Below are 15,518 nucleotides of genomic sequence, written 5' to 3' on the forward strand. Positions count from 1 at the left end.
TAGAGCTAAAAGGAAAAGGAGATTTTTAAGTCCATTTTTCCTATATAGAGATACAGCCTGTAGGACAATTCAGTTCATCTCTCCAGACAAACTGCAGAAATATTCTTAAAACGCGCTCTTTCATCGCAAACCTTTAATTCTGACTGTCTCTATACGCTATATATGTTTCTTAGACACAGACTATGCTGTGTTTGGAAAATGCTTACAGGATATTTTGGGTTGCCTTGCTAACATAATGATTACAAGGAAAAGGTGAATTACCTAAATGAGTTGAAGAAAAATGAAAGCAGGAAGAGCCGAGAATAAAAAAGTCACAGATGGGAGACAGAAGCTTTCATTTGTGTTCTCACCAGTTAATTTAAGTTCTGCATGGGGATGTTGGAAAAATATTCATGAGTTCTACGGGGATGTTCACCACAGAGCAAAATGAAATATTTCACTGTTTAGCATCTAAAGGGAAAGAAGGAGAAAACGGTCAGTACTTGCAGTCTTAGATTTGGCATTCGAAGTCACCTGTCCTTTCCTGATGCTTGTACAAAGCATCTCTTGCATCCAGGGGATCATTGGCTAGACACTAGACACTATTGTGAATTGCAGGGATCCATAAGTTCTGTGTTTATGAGAACGTTTGTTCAATGCCTTGCAAAATGAGGTCTTAAACATAGTTAACATGTAGATAAATATGCATGTGTAATATTGTATCAAGTGTAATATTAAAACATATAATTCTCCACTAATTACAAAATCTGAACTCAAAAATATAGCAAACAAATTAGATTCTCAAAAAGAGAACATATTTTCATAATATATGTGGTTAGTTCAAGAAAGGAATGTCCAACATTGATTAGTACCCCTTCCAAAGCTATTTTTAATAGTGCACCTCACAACATAGGATTTGACTACTGAATTAGATCATTGGCCCTTCAAATCCAGGGATTATAGCTATTCTTATTATTAAAGGAAGGCAGAGAAACCTAACATAGTTGCTTCTGCCAGTTGTTAAATGCTGTATATTGGTAAGAGATGTTATCCTGACATTTTTAGTGATCAGCTCATGCCCCTCAGCTTCATACAGATTTGATTACTTTTAGCTCAGAAACTTTATTACAGGTAAATTGTATCATGCAGCTGCTCTGCCTCATACAGCATGATTGTGCCCACAGTGTGACTCTTAGCATCAAAAATTGAGCAAGACGGGGGGCAGATGGGATATTCTAGAGAATTATTCATGTTTGCTTATTATGGAAATGTATTTTATTTTGGGACATTCAGTGTTGATTTTCAGGGACAGACATTATGTTTTGCCAAAGAATAGATGCTGTTCACTTAGACTGATATTTGAAAGAGCTTGAGTTGCAAATGTGTGTGCTTTAGTACTGGTTAAAATTAACACTAAAAATGAGAGCTCCTGGTTTTGCTGGTGTACCTACATGAATGGTGACTATGTTTATCTGTTTAGAGCTACTCAGAGGTGCAGAGCTTTGCTTGCTGATTTTTATTTAAATGCATCTGTGTGATGCTCTCCTAAAAAGCTGTTGATCCGACTGCTGCACTCCACATCTTGTGACTGCCTGGAGAGTGGCAGGGAGTGGAGCTGTGCAGCAGTGGTGCATATTCCTTGTCTGAGGAGTTGCTGTTGATGGGGTCCCAAAATGAACAGACCAGCTGCTGGGAGTCTTCTTTTAAATGCCAGTATACTGGGCATTTAGGCATGAATGTTTCTGTTTGCATTATGCAATGTGTTCATTACGCACCACTTAGCTGTAAGCCCGTAGGCACAAAGAGCTGTGTAACTGGATTTCAGGCCTCAACAAGGGCACTTAATGAAAATCTGGTCTCCTTTAACTCCTGGGTTCTTGCAGGATGTACCAGAGAAATAAAAACACTTAGCCAACCATGCCAACCTGCTTGCTGTAATGCCATCCTCAAAAGATCTTTGCTGACTGGCAGGAGTTACAGTGTTATTAAACACTGAGAGAAACTTTAAAAATGTTTTCTTTGCTGGCACACAGACTAAGGAATACTATGGCTGATGATAATCTTTCTAGCTGTACAAGTTAAGGTGGAGTCATTAAAATATCAGGCGTTAGGGCAAGTAACAGACAATCATGGAATCAGAATTGCTACCCACAAAAGATGAGATTTCTCTGATGTTTAAAGCCAATTTATTTTGGTGCTGACCCTGCTCCTTGGATCATATCTAGAAATTGCATAACTGGTTGAATGAACTTAAAGCCATCAGGTGTTAGAGCAAAAGCAGTGGCTGCTACGAGTGGTACAGCCGAGTGAGTCAGTGGCATCACCCAGGATGACAAATGAACTTCGCTGTTATTACAGATCAGCTGTGTTTGAGCAGAGTCTTTCAATATTCTTAGCCTTACACTGCAAACAAGACTCACAGTGGAGTGGTGCAGTCAGCATTGTAATACAGAGTATTGCTGGACTAGCCGTGAGTGTTTGAAGTCTGCCTTAATTAATTAAGGGGCCTGGCTTCACTCTGCTTCTCATCTAGCCAGAGGATCATTGATCTGTCCCTGCAAGATGCACTAAAGTGAAAGGAATTGAACCAGGAATTACAAGCTGAACTGCTTGACAGCTGGTGGCTATTTGGGAGAAAAATTTATTTTTCATATCAATGTTCAAACAAATTGCAGAATAACACTGTTAGTGCTTTCTAAATTATATTTTAGAAGCTGCTTTTTAATTAGAATGGGGTGGGTGTGGGTGGGTGTCAGGGAGGGAGAGAGTGAACAGGAATTTGCTTGGAGATGGATTGCTAACTGAAGAGCATAGGCCCTGGAAGGGTGTAAGACATTTAAAGGATGCACCATGCAGAAGACTCCACAAGCAAAGCTTTTTATGTAGCTATCAGCAGGTTCCTTAATGGCTTTATAACTGTAAATGCTGTCTGTGCATTACTGTGTGTGGGAGTAATGAGCATTAGTTAAAAGAGGAAAATAAAAAAAAGTAAACCAAGTAGACATTAAGTGCTTTTTTTTTTTCCTTTTTTGTTTCCTGACTTAAACAAAACACTTTGCTGCAAACCAACGATTCTGCCGTTTACTTTGCTAGGTTAATAAAAACAAGAAGTGGCGTGAGCTGGCAACCACCTTGAACGTTGGCACTTCGAGCAGCGCAGCCAGCTCCCTGAAAAAACAATACATTCAGTACCTGTTTGCCTTCGAGTGCAAGATTGAGCGAGGGGAGGAGCCCCCTCCAGAAGTCTTCAGCACTGGAGATACCAAGAAACAACCTAAGATTCAGCCGCCATCTCCTGGTAAGTCAAATAAACTGCAGCCTCCTACACAGCCATTTTTTGAATGCAAGGCATGCTAGGTTACTGCACCCCATGTATTTATAAGAGTGTCTGGCTAATGCTGGAACAAGGATAAACCTGTTGTTGGAATCTTCGTTCTCAGACTTGGAGCCGGCTCCTGAGTCAAATCAGAGTTAACTCTGAAGGGCCACCACAGTTGCGTGTCTGGCTTGTCCTTCCTCAGTGCAACGTATAAAGATGTGTGTGCCAGCACACCCTTAACGTTCAGTGACATGGGCGTAATAAAAAGAACAGAGGTCTGCACAGATGTGCTTCTGCTGTAAGACAGGAGCGTGCATTTGCCTAAAGGTCAGGCTCTGGTACCTGCACTGTCCTTGCTGTGACTGAAGCTGCTTTTCAACACAACTGTTGATCAGCAAGGCTTCGGTTGGAGCAGGATGGCAGATGCCGGACTGATCGGCGTGTCTCAGATGGTTGCTCTGATGCAGCTCGTGTTGGATGTGTGGCAGATGGAGAGCTGAGAGTACAGTGTGTCCTCACTGCCAGGCATCCCTGTTTGGAGGCACGCTCTCTGTTCTTTTGTTGCTAATCCTGTGTGTCAGGTAAGTCATTGGGATCACTGTTTTTATCTTCTCATCTGAAAAATTGGAACCAGGATTACTTTATTTTGGCTGTTCTTTCTTGCATTTACAGTGTGCTGTTTGAAACCACTGTATTTCTAAATTCATGTCACTTAAGATACTCAAGATTTAATAGTCGCAGTTGATACTTAAGGCAGGACTATTCTTAAGTAGAAATATTTTAAGTACATAGGAAGAGTCATAGTATTAGTCTAGCTGTTGACTTCTGGACTACCCATGGAAGAGTAAAAAAAATCCTTAAATTATTTTGGATTATTCCTTTTGTTATTAGTTTTTTCTGACCAACAATATAATTTGACAAAATTTGCGAACTACTGCCACGGTTACTTATTAGGCAGACCACCGTCACTGATTGCCAAGAGAATATAATTTCTGGACTGGTTACAGGAGTTTGCTGCAGTAGAACAGTTTTAGGAAAATATTAATTCACTTAATTTCTATTACTATAGTTCATGGCTGAAAATGGGAAGTGGAGAGTCAGAGACACAGCAAGCCCTGCAGACACTTTGCAATTGCATGACTTCAGTACCCTATCATGGACACTAGAAAATTGCAAAGACCTCTATAATCATATAATAAAGTTCTGGCCTTTCCAAGATTATCTCTTACAATAGTGTTTTCTCAGTACAGAAAAAGATAACAGTGATAAGGCTTAAATCTTTCTCAGCCTGTTTTATTCAGTGTAAGGATTTGAGGGAGTGTTTAGTTAAAATCTTCCTAAGTACATCTCTGTGTAATAACTTAAATATTTCCTCCACCTTGTTAAAACCTAAGGTTATACGGTACCCCAGTGGTGATTGTTTAATAGAGAGGAGATTAGATTGCTTTGCAATTCAAGTTTAGAAGATAGAGAAAAACACTTGGTACTAGAAGTAAAGCCCATAGTCCAAATGTTTATCTGTCTCACGTAAGCACAGAGTGTCCTGAATGTGCACAGCTGCAAAAAATAATATATGTTGGAGGTGCCCATCACCTCCTGAGAAGACTGGTAAGCAAAGCTGAAATGGTTAGACTTGTTAAGGACAGTGAAGAATAAATTAATCTGCCTCTAAAAATGAGAGAGTATTACACTTTGCTCTGTCTTTCCTTACTTTCTCTCTCCAGTACTGCTCTCAGTAGCTGATTTTGGGATGATCACCCTAAATCAGCTGAATTTTGAGATGAAGAATTGCTATTTAAATATGTAAACATGAAACAAAGGAATGGAAATGTCAGATGTACCACTTTACAGGATCCTTTTGCAAATGGCAAAGTCCAAGTTTAAATTTATCATAACATTCAAGTTAGCTGTCTTTGAGGAGAACTGAAACTATTTTTCTAAAATAAAAACACAGCAGGACATAGAGACTAGAAAAGGGGGAAGCAAGCAAGGATCTCAAGGTTTGTTTTGTTGGAGAGAAAAGAGCTCATGTCACTGAATGGGACTGCACTTCTGTACGGAGAAAGGCTTTCCCAGTGTGTATCAGCTTTAGTACATGAAATCCCGCTGAGGTATACATGCCTCAGAGAGTACAAGCCTGTTCTCTTTAATAGTCAGCTGTTTTTCTTGTTCCTTTTCCTTCAGTATATACCAACATTAACATTTTAGAGGCACAAAAGAAGCAGAGTTGTAGACATACTTTAGATAATCTGTCACTCTTTGGCATTCAGAGGGAACAGGAGCCCAATACAACAAGAAACAGTAGCCTCCAAAGGTCCTTACTTTAACTATTAGCCACTCTTGTGCAGTTAGCTCAGTGTAGGCAGAGCCACTTAGAAGCCAAATCCATTTGCAGAGAACTAGTTACAGTATTAGGGCTGAAGTTAATCTGATAGAAAAGCAGAGGAACTTGTCTCAGAGGGGAGGGTGCTGTATTTTGTCCAGTTCTAACAAGCTGATGCTGTGAAGAAAATCTTGAGATCTTAGAAGTCAGATGATCTTCATAAAACTTTTAAAATTAAATATTTCAATTGCTCATAAGAATACATCAGGACTGGCTGCCTTTATGGTACAGAGAAGGATTCAGTTCAAATGTCGTCGTAGTTTCCAGGTGGGTGGTTATGCAAGGTGGGAGCAGGCTGAAGTGCAGCTTAGAGCAAATCCGTTCTTGCAGATATCTCACATCCAAGGGCTGCTTATGTGACTGCCTCACAGATGACCTTTAGAGTGCAGGCATAGAGGGAGTGCTAGGGAGCACAGTGCGACAGCCATGGCGAGGAGATTCGTATGGAGGAGCACGGTCAAGAAAAGGATGTGATGTGTAAGTCAAATTTATGGGACTGCAAGACAGTGGTCTGGGATCACGTGTTTGTCCGTTTGCTTGTAGCACTATATTCAGGATTCTCCCATCACTTCTGTTTTTTACAACATCATTAATAAGGTAAATGGTATGTAAAGGAGTGAGTAATTTAGTGTTATGTACAGTGAAATTCACAGTAGTGTCAGCAATTATAAGAAGTTGAAAAAAAGAATGAGAGTAGAGCAGCAAAGCGACAGACTGGTTGGCCTTGATCGGCAGAGATTTGCACTGTAGCCAAGGTGTTAGGGTTGGGATTAGGTGCTCATTTCGATAGCTGTTACTTCAAATCACTGTCAGAGACTCTTCTGCTGTTTCATAAAGCTCCTGGGGAGGGGTGGGGGCCTGAATGTTTTAGTGTGCCTTGCACTGCTCTGAGGCTGTGCAAGTTGGTGACATGTTTGTGGTAGGCTGAGGCCTTTGTGTCAGCTTAAATCTGCCTGTGTCAGGTAATGCCATCAGCAGTGAAGGGCAGCAGCAAATGCCTAATGACAGACTAACTATTGGAGGGTCCCTGATGGCCTTCTGTCCTGATCACGGGGTCTGTGCCAAGGGCCATGTCACCTGCTGACAACTTTCGCTGCATAAAAACTCCCTTAGAGAGAGGGGCATTGTAGGTCTTCCTTCTTTCCAGGAGCAGGTGCAAAGGCAAAATGCTTTTCCTGTCATGTGTGTTTGATAGTTTTGGCCAAAATGCTCACAAATAATGTGGGAAGTTCTAAACTGAGAAGAATTCTGGGCACCATTACTGTAAGCACTAATGGATGCTGGAGAAAAAAATCCAAAGGAGCATGAGCATGAAGGAATTCCATTGCTGTATTCTGGCACTCTGAATTCTTAGTTGCAGTGTGCGGTTATGTGTGCACAGCTCTCAAAATAACAGGCTCAGAGTTTATCCTCTGTTGAATGAACAGCATGGCCAAAGTGGTCCAGCTGAGGATGCTTGTGAGTAACAGCAGCTGGCCCTGATGTCAACAGAGATTTCATTAAAGCAAACCTGGAAAAATCATGTGCTTGCGCTGGAAAGAGGGAGCGAGAAAGCACCAGGAGTGCGTTGCTTGCGTTTCCTTGGCAGCAGAGAAACGAGACTTGGGGAGGGGTTGGCGGGGGGGACACGGCACGGCACCGCAGGACACAGCCATTCAGTGAGCGCGTCTGTAACCAAACCCATCCGTCTCTGCTGGCGGGTGGCTGACTGAAGTGCTATTATTAGCAGGCAGGTGATGTCATGGAGCGTGTCATGAGGCCAGCCAGGGAATCCCCACTGAAGATGGATGAGCCAGGGGTTGGGAGGAGTGGCTGGGGGGACAGGCGGAGGTGGCCCTGTGCCTGCATCCACACCTGCAGCAGCCAGCGGCCCCCAGTCCAGACTAACCGGGGCACTGGGTTCGTGCTGTGTAAATTATCTTCCCAGCACGGTGGCTGGCTGTTCACTCTGAAGTATGTGAATGTACTTAACCTTCAGTAACCTCTCCATTGTTTACTTTAGAGTATACATTTGTAGCTTCTGGCAAAAGGTAGGGATATCCTAGAGAGCATGTCAGGCCTCACATTAATGGAATTTCAAGAGGTTTCTTTTTTTTTGTTATTTCCAAAGGGAAAAAATTGCTGGTAAGAGGAAGGTTTAATGTCTTTTTTTTTTTAGCTGCATATTTCTTCTCGGGTAAATAAAGGGTCTTCCCTGAAAACAGTACTTACTGCCATGCAGGCTTTGCAAGGCAAAAGGCATTCCAGTACTATAATTCCATGCTGGAGAGAATAGTGCATGCAATCATGTCTTATTAATACATGTTTCCACAGCAAACTGTGGACGACCTCACCTTCTCACTGACCAGGATGTCAATTGTATTTAAGTTTTGATGTATTTTGTATTGTGAAAAGCATATTCTTACAATCTCTTATGATACCTGAAAGACAATTATTGCTTAGATGTGGAGTGAGATGAGGAATTCAGTGGCTATGAACCCACAGGTTTTTCCCTGGACGTCCCTAAGGTAGCTGCAGAATCATATAAGCAAAGATTACTTTTCCTAAAAGAACATTGTTGTTTGTCTTCCTTCTTAGAGCTTGGTTTAATACTGAAGCTTATGAAGCACTCTAAAAGATACTGTTTCTCTTTCATAATGTCCACAATCAAAATTAAACATCTAACATAATAAAATCCCTGCAAAAATAGATGTAAAAATTTCAGTCCAGCAAATGTAAAATTTAAGGTGAAATAGGAAATACAAGCTCTTCTTGGTAGACAGTCCTAATCCAGAGATTGGAGCGCTTGCAGTTCCTATTCTCTAGAAGTGTCCCTAACCCAGTGGAGGTGAGGGGCAAAGTGTATTAACAAAGCAGTACCGGGAACTTTGCACTTCTCATGGCAGCATTTGCTTTCCATTTTTTCAGTTGTATATAATCAGTCATTTAGAAAGAGGCTTGAGGAAAAATAACCAGCCTTATAAGTGCCACCCTGAAGATAGAAATTGGACTTGTAGCTTCTCATTTAGGTATCTTTTTTTTTCTTTTAAACCATTCTTTATAGAAGATGATCTAAAACACGTTGCTATTAATAATTTTGCACTCCGGCAGCTTTTAAATACAGAAAAATCTTTTACTTTTTTTCCTTTAGGTTTGCTAGAGATATGAATTAAGCTCTTGCTCAGGTAGGATAAGGAAAAGCTTAATTGGTTCTTAATAGCCCACCATAACAGAAATATGCAGGGTTAGGCAATATCTGAATTTACAGTAAGTATATGGGTACACTAAGATGTTTGCTTACATGTTTCTAATACAGTAGGATGGTATGTGACAATCTGTGCCATAACTCAGAAATGCTTTCAAGCTTTTTAGAAGAATCTAGAATTGTGTTTAAAGCTCAAGGGCAGAAGAATGATCCTGACCTGTTTGGAGGTCATACATACAAAGAGCTCATTTTATGTGAATATGGTGGGTTTTTGTTTTATTATAGCTCTAAAGCCTTCAGATAACTGTAGACTAATGTAACTAACATTAGTTGTTGCAAATTTTCTTGTTCCTGTATTAATGCAGAGGGCTTTTCCTAAACTTTTTTTTGAAACTCATTACTATGTAAGCATAATTCAAAAATGCCTCAGAAAGCTGAGGACAAGAACAATGTGGTCCATACAATGTAGATTTTCCATATGCATTTGCCACTGAGACTGATTTCCAGATAAGGGAACATGTGTTACAGATACATATGAAACACATATAAAAAAGGTGTTCTCCAGTTAAAAACAAGCTCTACCTGTCAGGATGATGAGTGTTCTAGGATTCTGAGTCAATTATAAACTACTCTCTTTCATATACAGAAGAAAACCCCATAGTGCTTGTTCCAATTTTCCCTGTAACAGTAATTTATAAAGTTTTGTTAATTGGTTGTTGAATGTAGGTAGGTGGGCACAATAAAACACTTACATGACAGTTCATAAAAAAGAAGGACCTCTCAAGGCAAATCCATGTCCTACTCAGTGTGTTAGATTTTTGAATTGTTTCTGTTGGTAATTTTTTTCCCAGTTGCATCTAAAGACTTGAATCCTACAAGTTCTTCTGTAGAATTTCTGCTACAAGACCTGTCAGATCCAGGACTTAGATGCTGTTACTAATCCTCACCACCTTCTAAATCATAAAACTGCTGTGTGGAGCTTTGGGCTCAGGGCATGTTTCTGTTCAGTAGTCACATGAAAACAGTAGCTTTGGTGTCTGCTCTGAAAGACTGGTCTAGGTGTATTTTACCATTAGCTCCACCATTACCAATAGCTGATGTATTAATTTAATGCCCTTACTGCTGCTCAGTCACATCGGAACACAACAGTAAAATGCTTTTCTACATTTGTTATACCTAGAATATCAAGGTATTTACCTCCATTGAGGAGGACACTAATGCAGATACGCTATTGCTTTCTGACATCTCAACAAATATATTTTTGCAGATTAAACAGATTCTTTGCAGAATTGACCTGGTCTTGTTACATATACTTTACCATCACTGACCCTACCTAACATTTTGTTAAGGTGTCCATTTCTATTTTTACAATTCTTTTAGAAGTGTTATCTGTAGCCTCCTGTTCAAATTCTACTTTCAGGTATTGTTTTCTTTTGATCCCAGATTGCCTTTTGAATTTCTTAAATACCATGTTTTGCCATGCTGTCTCAAAGATGACACGGGATTGCAGTGTGCCGCTAATCATTTGCTATGTTTCACCATGGAAATCTCTGCCTTTTAGTGCTAAATAAAACCATGAATTTATATTAATATAGCAGCTTAAATTTATGATGAAAAGCTTCTGGCTGAAATATTTCTTATAAATGTGTGTGTTGTGATAGTGATTATATAAAGAAGCTATGCCAAAGAACAACCTTCATTTACTCTGTTGTAAACTACAGACAATTAACTTTGTATCTCTGACCTCTGATTTAAATGATCCTTCATCTGGATGATTTCTATCTATGTTGCTTCAGGCAGCAGATTAAATTCATGGTTCTAGGAAAGATGATGGCTATTACTACACAGCATATCCTGATCTCAGATGATTTTGGAGAAGTTATAAAATACTGAGATGGATTAAGGCATACACAGACTTCTGGAAGAAATAACCTTTTTTTTTTTCCTTGATGATTATTATTTCCAGAGGAATTTGGCTGCTACTTTTTCATAATTACTTTTTTTTTTAAATTTTTCAGCTAATTCTGGTTCTTTGCAAGGCCCACAGACTCCACAGTCCACTGGTAGTAATTCCATGACAGAAGTGCCAGGCGATTTGAAGCCCCCAACACCAGCATCCACACCTCATGGACAGATGACACCTATGCAGGGTGGCAGGTATGAAAAGGGCTTTGCTTCATTTTTTATTGCTCTAGTTCTACAGCACTTTAATCCACTCTTTCCTAGCTGCTTTGGCACTCATACGATTTTGCAGTAAACCAGTCAGAGCCTGAAAAGTGGCAGAAAATTATTTTTGGAGGAGAGAGAGGTCCATTAGCGTTCTGAACATCAGAGAAGAATCAGACAAGCACCAGTGCAAAGAGATGCATGTGAATATGTCAGTAATGGAGAGGAAGGTAGAAACCAACAGCACCTACTTAGAACCACAGCCTTCCTCTCCTCACTTATCCTGTACACCTCTGGTCAGCAGATCCAGTCATGCTCAGGAAGAAGAAACGTGTGGTTTAAAGGTGTTACTTGATTCAAATTGTGAGAAGCATGTGCAATAACAGTAGCTGAGATAGCAGAGGCTTCAATTGGGTGGACCAAGAGATCCCTTTCATTTCTGTGCTCTATAAGTCTCACAGACCAGCTTAATCTGAAGTGAAGGTCTCTCACCATTCATTAAGGAGCCTTAGTACACTGAAGTCCAGCAAAACAGTTTTTTATGACTTCAGCAGTTACATGACTGATCTCTGAACTGTGTGCAGAGCCACTCCAAACTAAATTTTTCTCCATCTGTAATGCTGCAGAAAGGATAGCAAGAACCTTCTTTAATCATCTTAATTCAGATTGAGTTTTCTAGGTAAAAAAGAGCAACAGCTTAGTGAAATTTCAGGAAGGTTTAGACTTCTATATGAGTAATAGGAATGCACAAACAATAGAATTAGATTAAAAACCCTGATCTCTAAGGTAAGTAGACAAAGAAGCTTGAGGATAAAGTGGGTAGATTCTTTTAAATGATTGTCCATTGTGAAAGTCTTTTGCATCTTCCTTGGATGCATCCTGCACTGATCACTGCCACAGCATGGTGAGCTAGTTGCATTGTAGTCTAGGCTGTTTTCACAGTTCTTATGAATACAGAATGATGTTAATGTTTCTTTTTTCTTAATATGCTAGAAACAGCGCAGTCAGTGTGCATGATCCCTTTTCTGATGTAAGTGATTCAGCGTTCCCAAAGCGAAACTCCATGACGCCAAATGCACCATACCAGCAGGGAATAAACATGCCAGATATGATGGGACGGATGCCATATGAGCCGAATAAAGATCCTTTTGGTGGAATGAGAAAAGGTATTTTCTTTGTGGGAGCTTAAGTGTTCTTCCCTGTGTCTTAGGTAATCAAGATGTTGTAGCCAGAATGAGCTTTTTCACTTTGATGATTTTGCCATTGGTATCCTTGTAGCAAAAAGAGGTGCAGTGCAGTTGAGTTTCTGGTCTGGTCATATTTTCCCCACTCAGAGTCATGCCCATTATTTTGGAATTAACAGAATCCTAAAAATGCTTGTAGGAATAAATTTTGGGAAATGTCATAAATCATTGGGTTAGAATTTATATTTCTTGAGGTTGGTTAGCTACTCTGCAAATCAAGTGCAGGACTTCACTGTTAGAATGTGAAGTGGTGAAGCAACATGCATGATTGTAGTTGGACTGGTGTGGGAATTCACTGTGTGAAACTGAGCAAGCCTCCTAATGCTCTCTGTCTCAGTTTACGTATTTTTCAGGATAGTAAAGCTAATTTTTTTCTTACTTGGGCAGTCCCTGACAAAAGGTGATAAACACACTCATTTTGTTTATTTTAAAAAAGCAAAATTTAAAATTAATGTCAAAATTTACTCTGGTCCTTTTGGGTACTTAACCTACAGCTGGTTTTGTGGATATTGTAAAAAGATTTTAAATCAATCTTGCATGCCTCAGATATAGGAAAGTAGGAGGAAAGAACACAGGCAGGGCTCACAATGGCTGCAAAGAGAGGAGCAGGTGGAGGAGACGAAGCGTAAACTAAAACAGAGCAAAAGGGAGATATAGCAAGAAGAGGCCCTGAAACTGAGGAAAGAGAGAGATGTAATGATGTGGGGAGATGCTTTAAAAGAGGTAGTTAATTTGATGTGATTTTTTTTAAAGCCTTTCCTTTAAATCTTTTTGCATGGACTGTGGACACTAACATATAATACAGCTGAAGGAAGGGAGAACTCTGTGCTTTAGATTCACTTTAGGTTTTATATCCATATGAGATTAAGTGGGTGTATTGTACTTTGTCGTACATTTCACTTCATCCTGTCGAAACAGAAATACCTCTGTTCAGTATCTACTGTGAGGGACTGAAGGTTAGAGTCTCTTCTATTTGCTTGGTGATTTATATCTGATAATAGTGCCTTTTCTTGGACCCATAGAATATGCCCATCCTACTTGAGAAGCTACATTAGGATACAGTATCCTTTCCAAAACAGCATTATTGTATATGTGTTTATGAGGGTTTTATGGGGGGAATGAAAAGCTTGATTCTGACAGCTTTGTAGTTCAAACTAGCAGATTTGCTTTCATCTGTTTTGTAAGGCTTATGTTTGCGTTCATTTTTAGCATTGTTTTCGGTGAAAAGAACAAGAGTGAAGTTCATCTTTAGCTGTGAAGACCAGAGGGAAACAGCTGCCTGGTGCCTGATAGCTCAGTTCCATAGGAGATTTTTTTCCTCACTTGCAGCTCCGTAATACTATACCCATCACCTTGGTAGTGGTGGTGCTTCACGTGTTCCCATTAGACCCCAGAGAGCTTGTTAGACACCTGCTAATTCTCCTTGGCAGTGTTAGGGATCTGAACATTCTCCTGAAAGACTTCATTGAAAAGAAAGTGATCTTCAAACACCCAGATTAATAAATTTAATTTCACTGACTGTTGCAGTGCCTGGAAGCAATGAGCCTTTCATGACCCCTGGACAAATGCCTAACAGTGGAATACAAGATATGTATAACCAGACTCCATCTGGAGCAATGTCCAACATGAGCATGAGCCAGCGACAGCAGTTCTCTTATGGAAGTGGCTATGACAGGAGGTGAGTCAATCTTCAGGAAAAAGCAAAGCCCATTAGTGAAAATGATCCTCTCTCTTCCCTTTTCATTTTCCCATTCCACCTTGCAGAGAACATAGCAGCCTACATTTCGTACAGCATCTTACTAAATCACTGGGAGTCAAACCACTGGTAATGACTGAGTCTAGCTGTTCACAGAAATTAATAAGGAGGAATTGTCACACCTTAGAAATGACTCAGGCTGCAGCAGATCAGCTCGTGGGTGTCTTTGACAGCTGCCTTCAGCTGGCAGCTGGGCTGGGCTGTGATAGCATAAAATAGCTCTTGAGTTGGTCTCCTGGCCATGTTTTCACCTAAACAGTTACTGGTTGGCTTTTAATGAAAAACAAAATGCACAGTCTAAATGTGTCTGATTTGTGCTCTGTGAGTGAATTGCCTTTGGAGTCTGGAGTCTGTTGTCAGAGCTGTAGCAGCATCAGTCTTGCAGTGTATCCAACAGGATTCTCATAAGTTTGTCCTTCAGTGAAGTACATGAAATAAATTTGGTCCTCTTTTGTTTATCTGGGGAAAGGCTTTGGGAAAAAAAATTGTAAAATCAGTGATGTCTAAGCATTGGTAGAGCAAGCAGATTGTCCTGGGAATGTTTGGATTATATTAAGTATTCTAGCAGATTTTGCTGCTCTGGCCATATTCCTGCTTTTACTTTCATTAGGCTGTGTATTTAGCTTCTCTTTTTGTTTCCTGATGGTAGACAGAGTGTGGATCTTTAAAGTGTAAGGGCAAAGTAGTTTTCAGTCAGTAGTTTTAAGTAGTAGATGTGTCAAGTAAAACAAATACCATCATGCTGTTCAGTAGGTGGGGATTTCAGTTGCTGGGGAGTTGGTGAGAGTAAGGGCTCCAGTGGAAGGTGTTAAGTCAAGAGAATGTTTCCTATAAAGGGCGTAGTTTATTTTATTTGGTTGACAATTTTGGAAAAGAAGTACTTTTTACAGAATAAGGTTTCCTTTGTCATTTTTTAGGTCGGATCATGGGCTGGGTCCTGAAGGCAGTATGGTACCACCTGGTCAAAGCACCACAGTACCTTCAAACAGTGACCCAAGCATGTACTCTCCTAATTGTTACCCTGGCCAGCAAAGGTGAACACTGATTTTTCTGTTGGTAGTACCCACAGTAACCAGCTAAGGAGCGCTAGCAGCCCCTGTGAGAGCATGCAGGCAGAGCATGTGGCCTCTCGGTGTGTTACTTCTGTTTTGCTTTCTTGTTTAGGCTTTTACCGTTAGTTCAGTTTCTTGCAGGAGAGCAGAGGCTTGTGTGAATCAGTTGACTTTCTGTAGTAGTCAAATCAGAGATGTTAGAAAAGGAATGTACATCCTACCTTGTGTATCTGCTGCTCAGCACAGGACTAGAACATAGTTTACAGGCCCACGTTCTCCAAAGCAGCATTAAATGATACCACTTCTGAAGCTCCCACAGTTTCACCTGGCTTGTGGTTATCCTGTGGCTAACAAACTGAATATTTAGATAAAGTCTTCCCTTATGTATAAGGGTATGTATGTGTACCTTTGCTGAATTTTATCTTACTGCATATA

General features: G+C 40.2%; 1 protein-coding gene across 6 annotated transcripts in view; it reads left to right on the forward strand.

Moving 5' to 3' along the window:
- ARID1B (AT-rich interaction domain 1B) overlaps positions 1-15,518 on the forward strand; it is a 326,002-nt gene that overhangs the window by 299,234 nt on the left and 11,250 nt on the right. For all 6 annotated transcript variants that reach the window (XM_068184669.1, XM_068184668.1, XM_068184670.1 and 3 more), the window contains 4 exons: positions 3,073-3,277; positions 10,884-11,022; positions 12,025-12,197; positions 13,803-13,953. In XM_068184669.1, the coding sequence (XP_068040770.1) occupies positions 3,073-3,277; positions 10,884-11,022; positions 12,025-12,197; positions 13,803-13,953 (668 nt within the window). The remainder of the gene's footprint in view (positions 1-3,072; positions 3,278-10,883; positions 11,023-12,024; positions 12,198-13,802; positions 13,954-15,518) is intronic.

This window comes from Anomalospiza imberbis, chromosome 3, assembly GCF_031753505.1.
Source record: "Anomalospiza imberbis isolate Cuckoo-Finch-1a 21T00152 chromosome 3, ASM3175350v1, whole genome shotgun sequence".
Lineage (NCBI taxonomy): Eukaryota > Metazoa > Chordata > Aves > Passeriformes > Viduidae > Anomalospiza > Anomalospiza imberbis.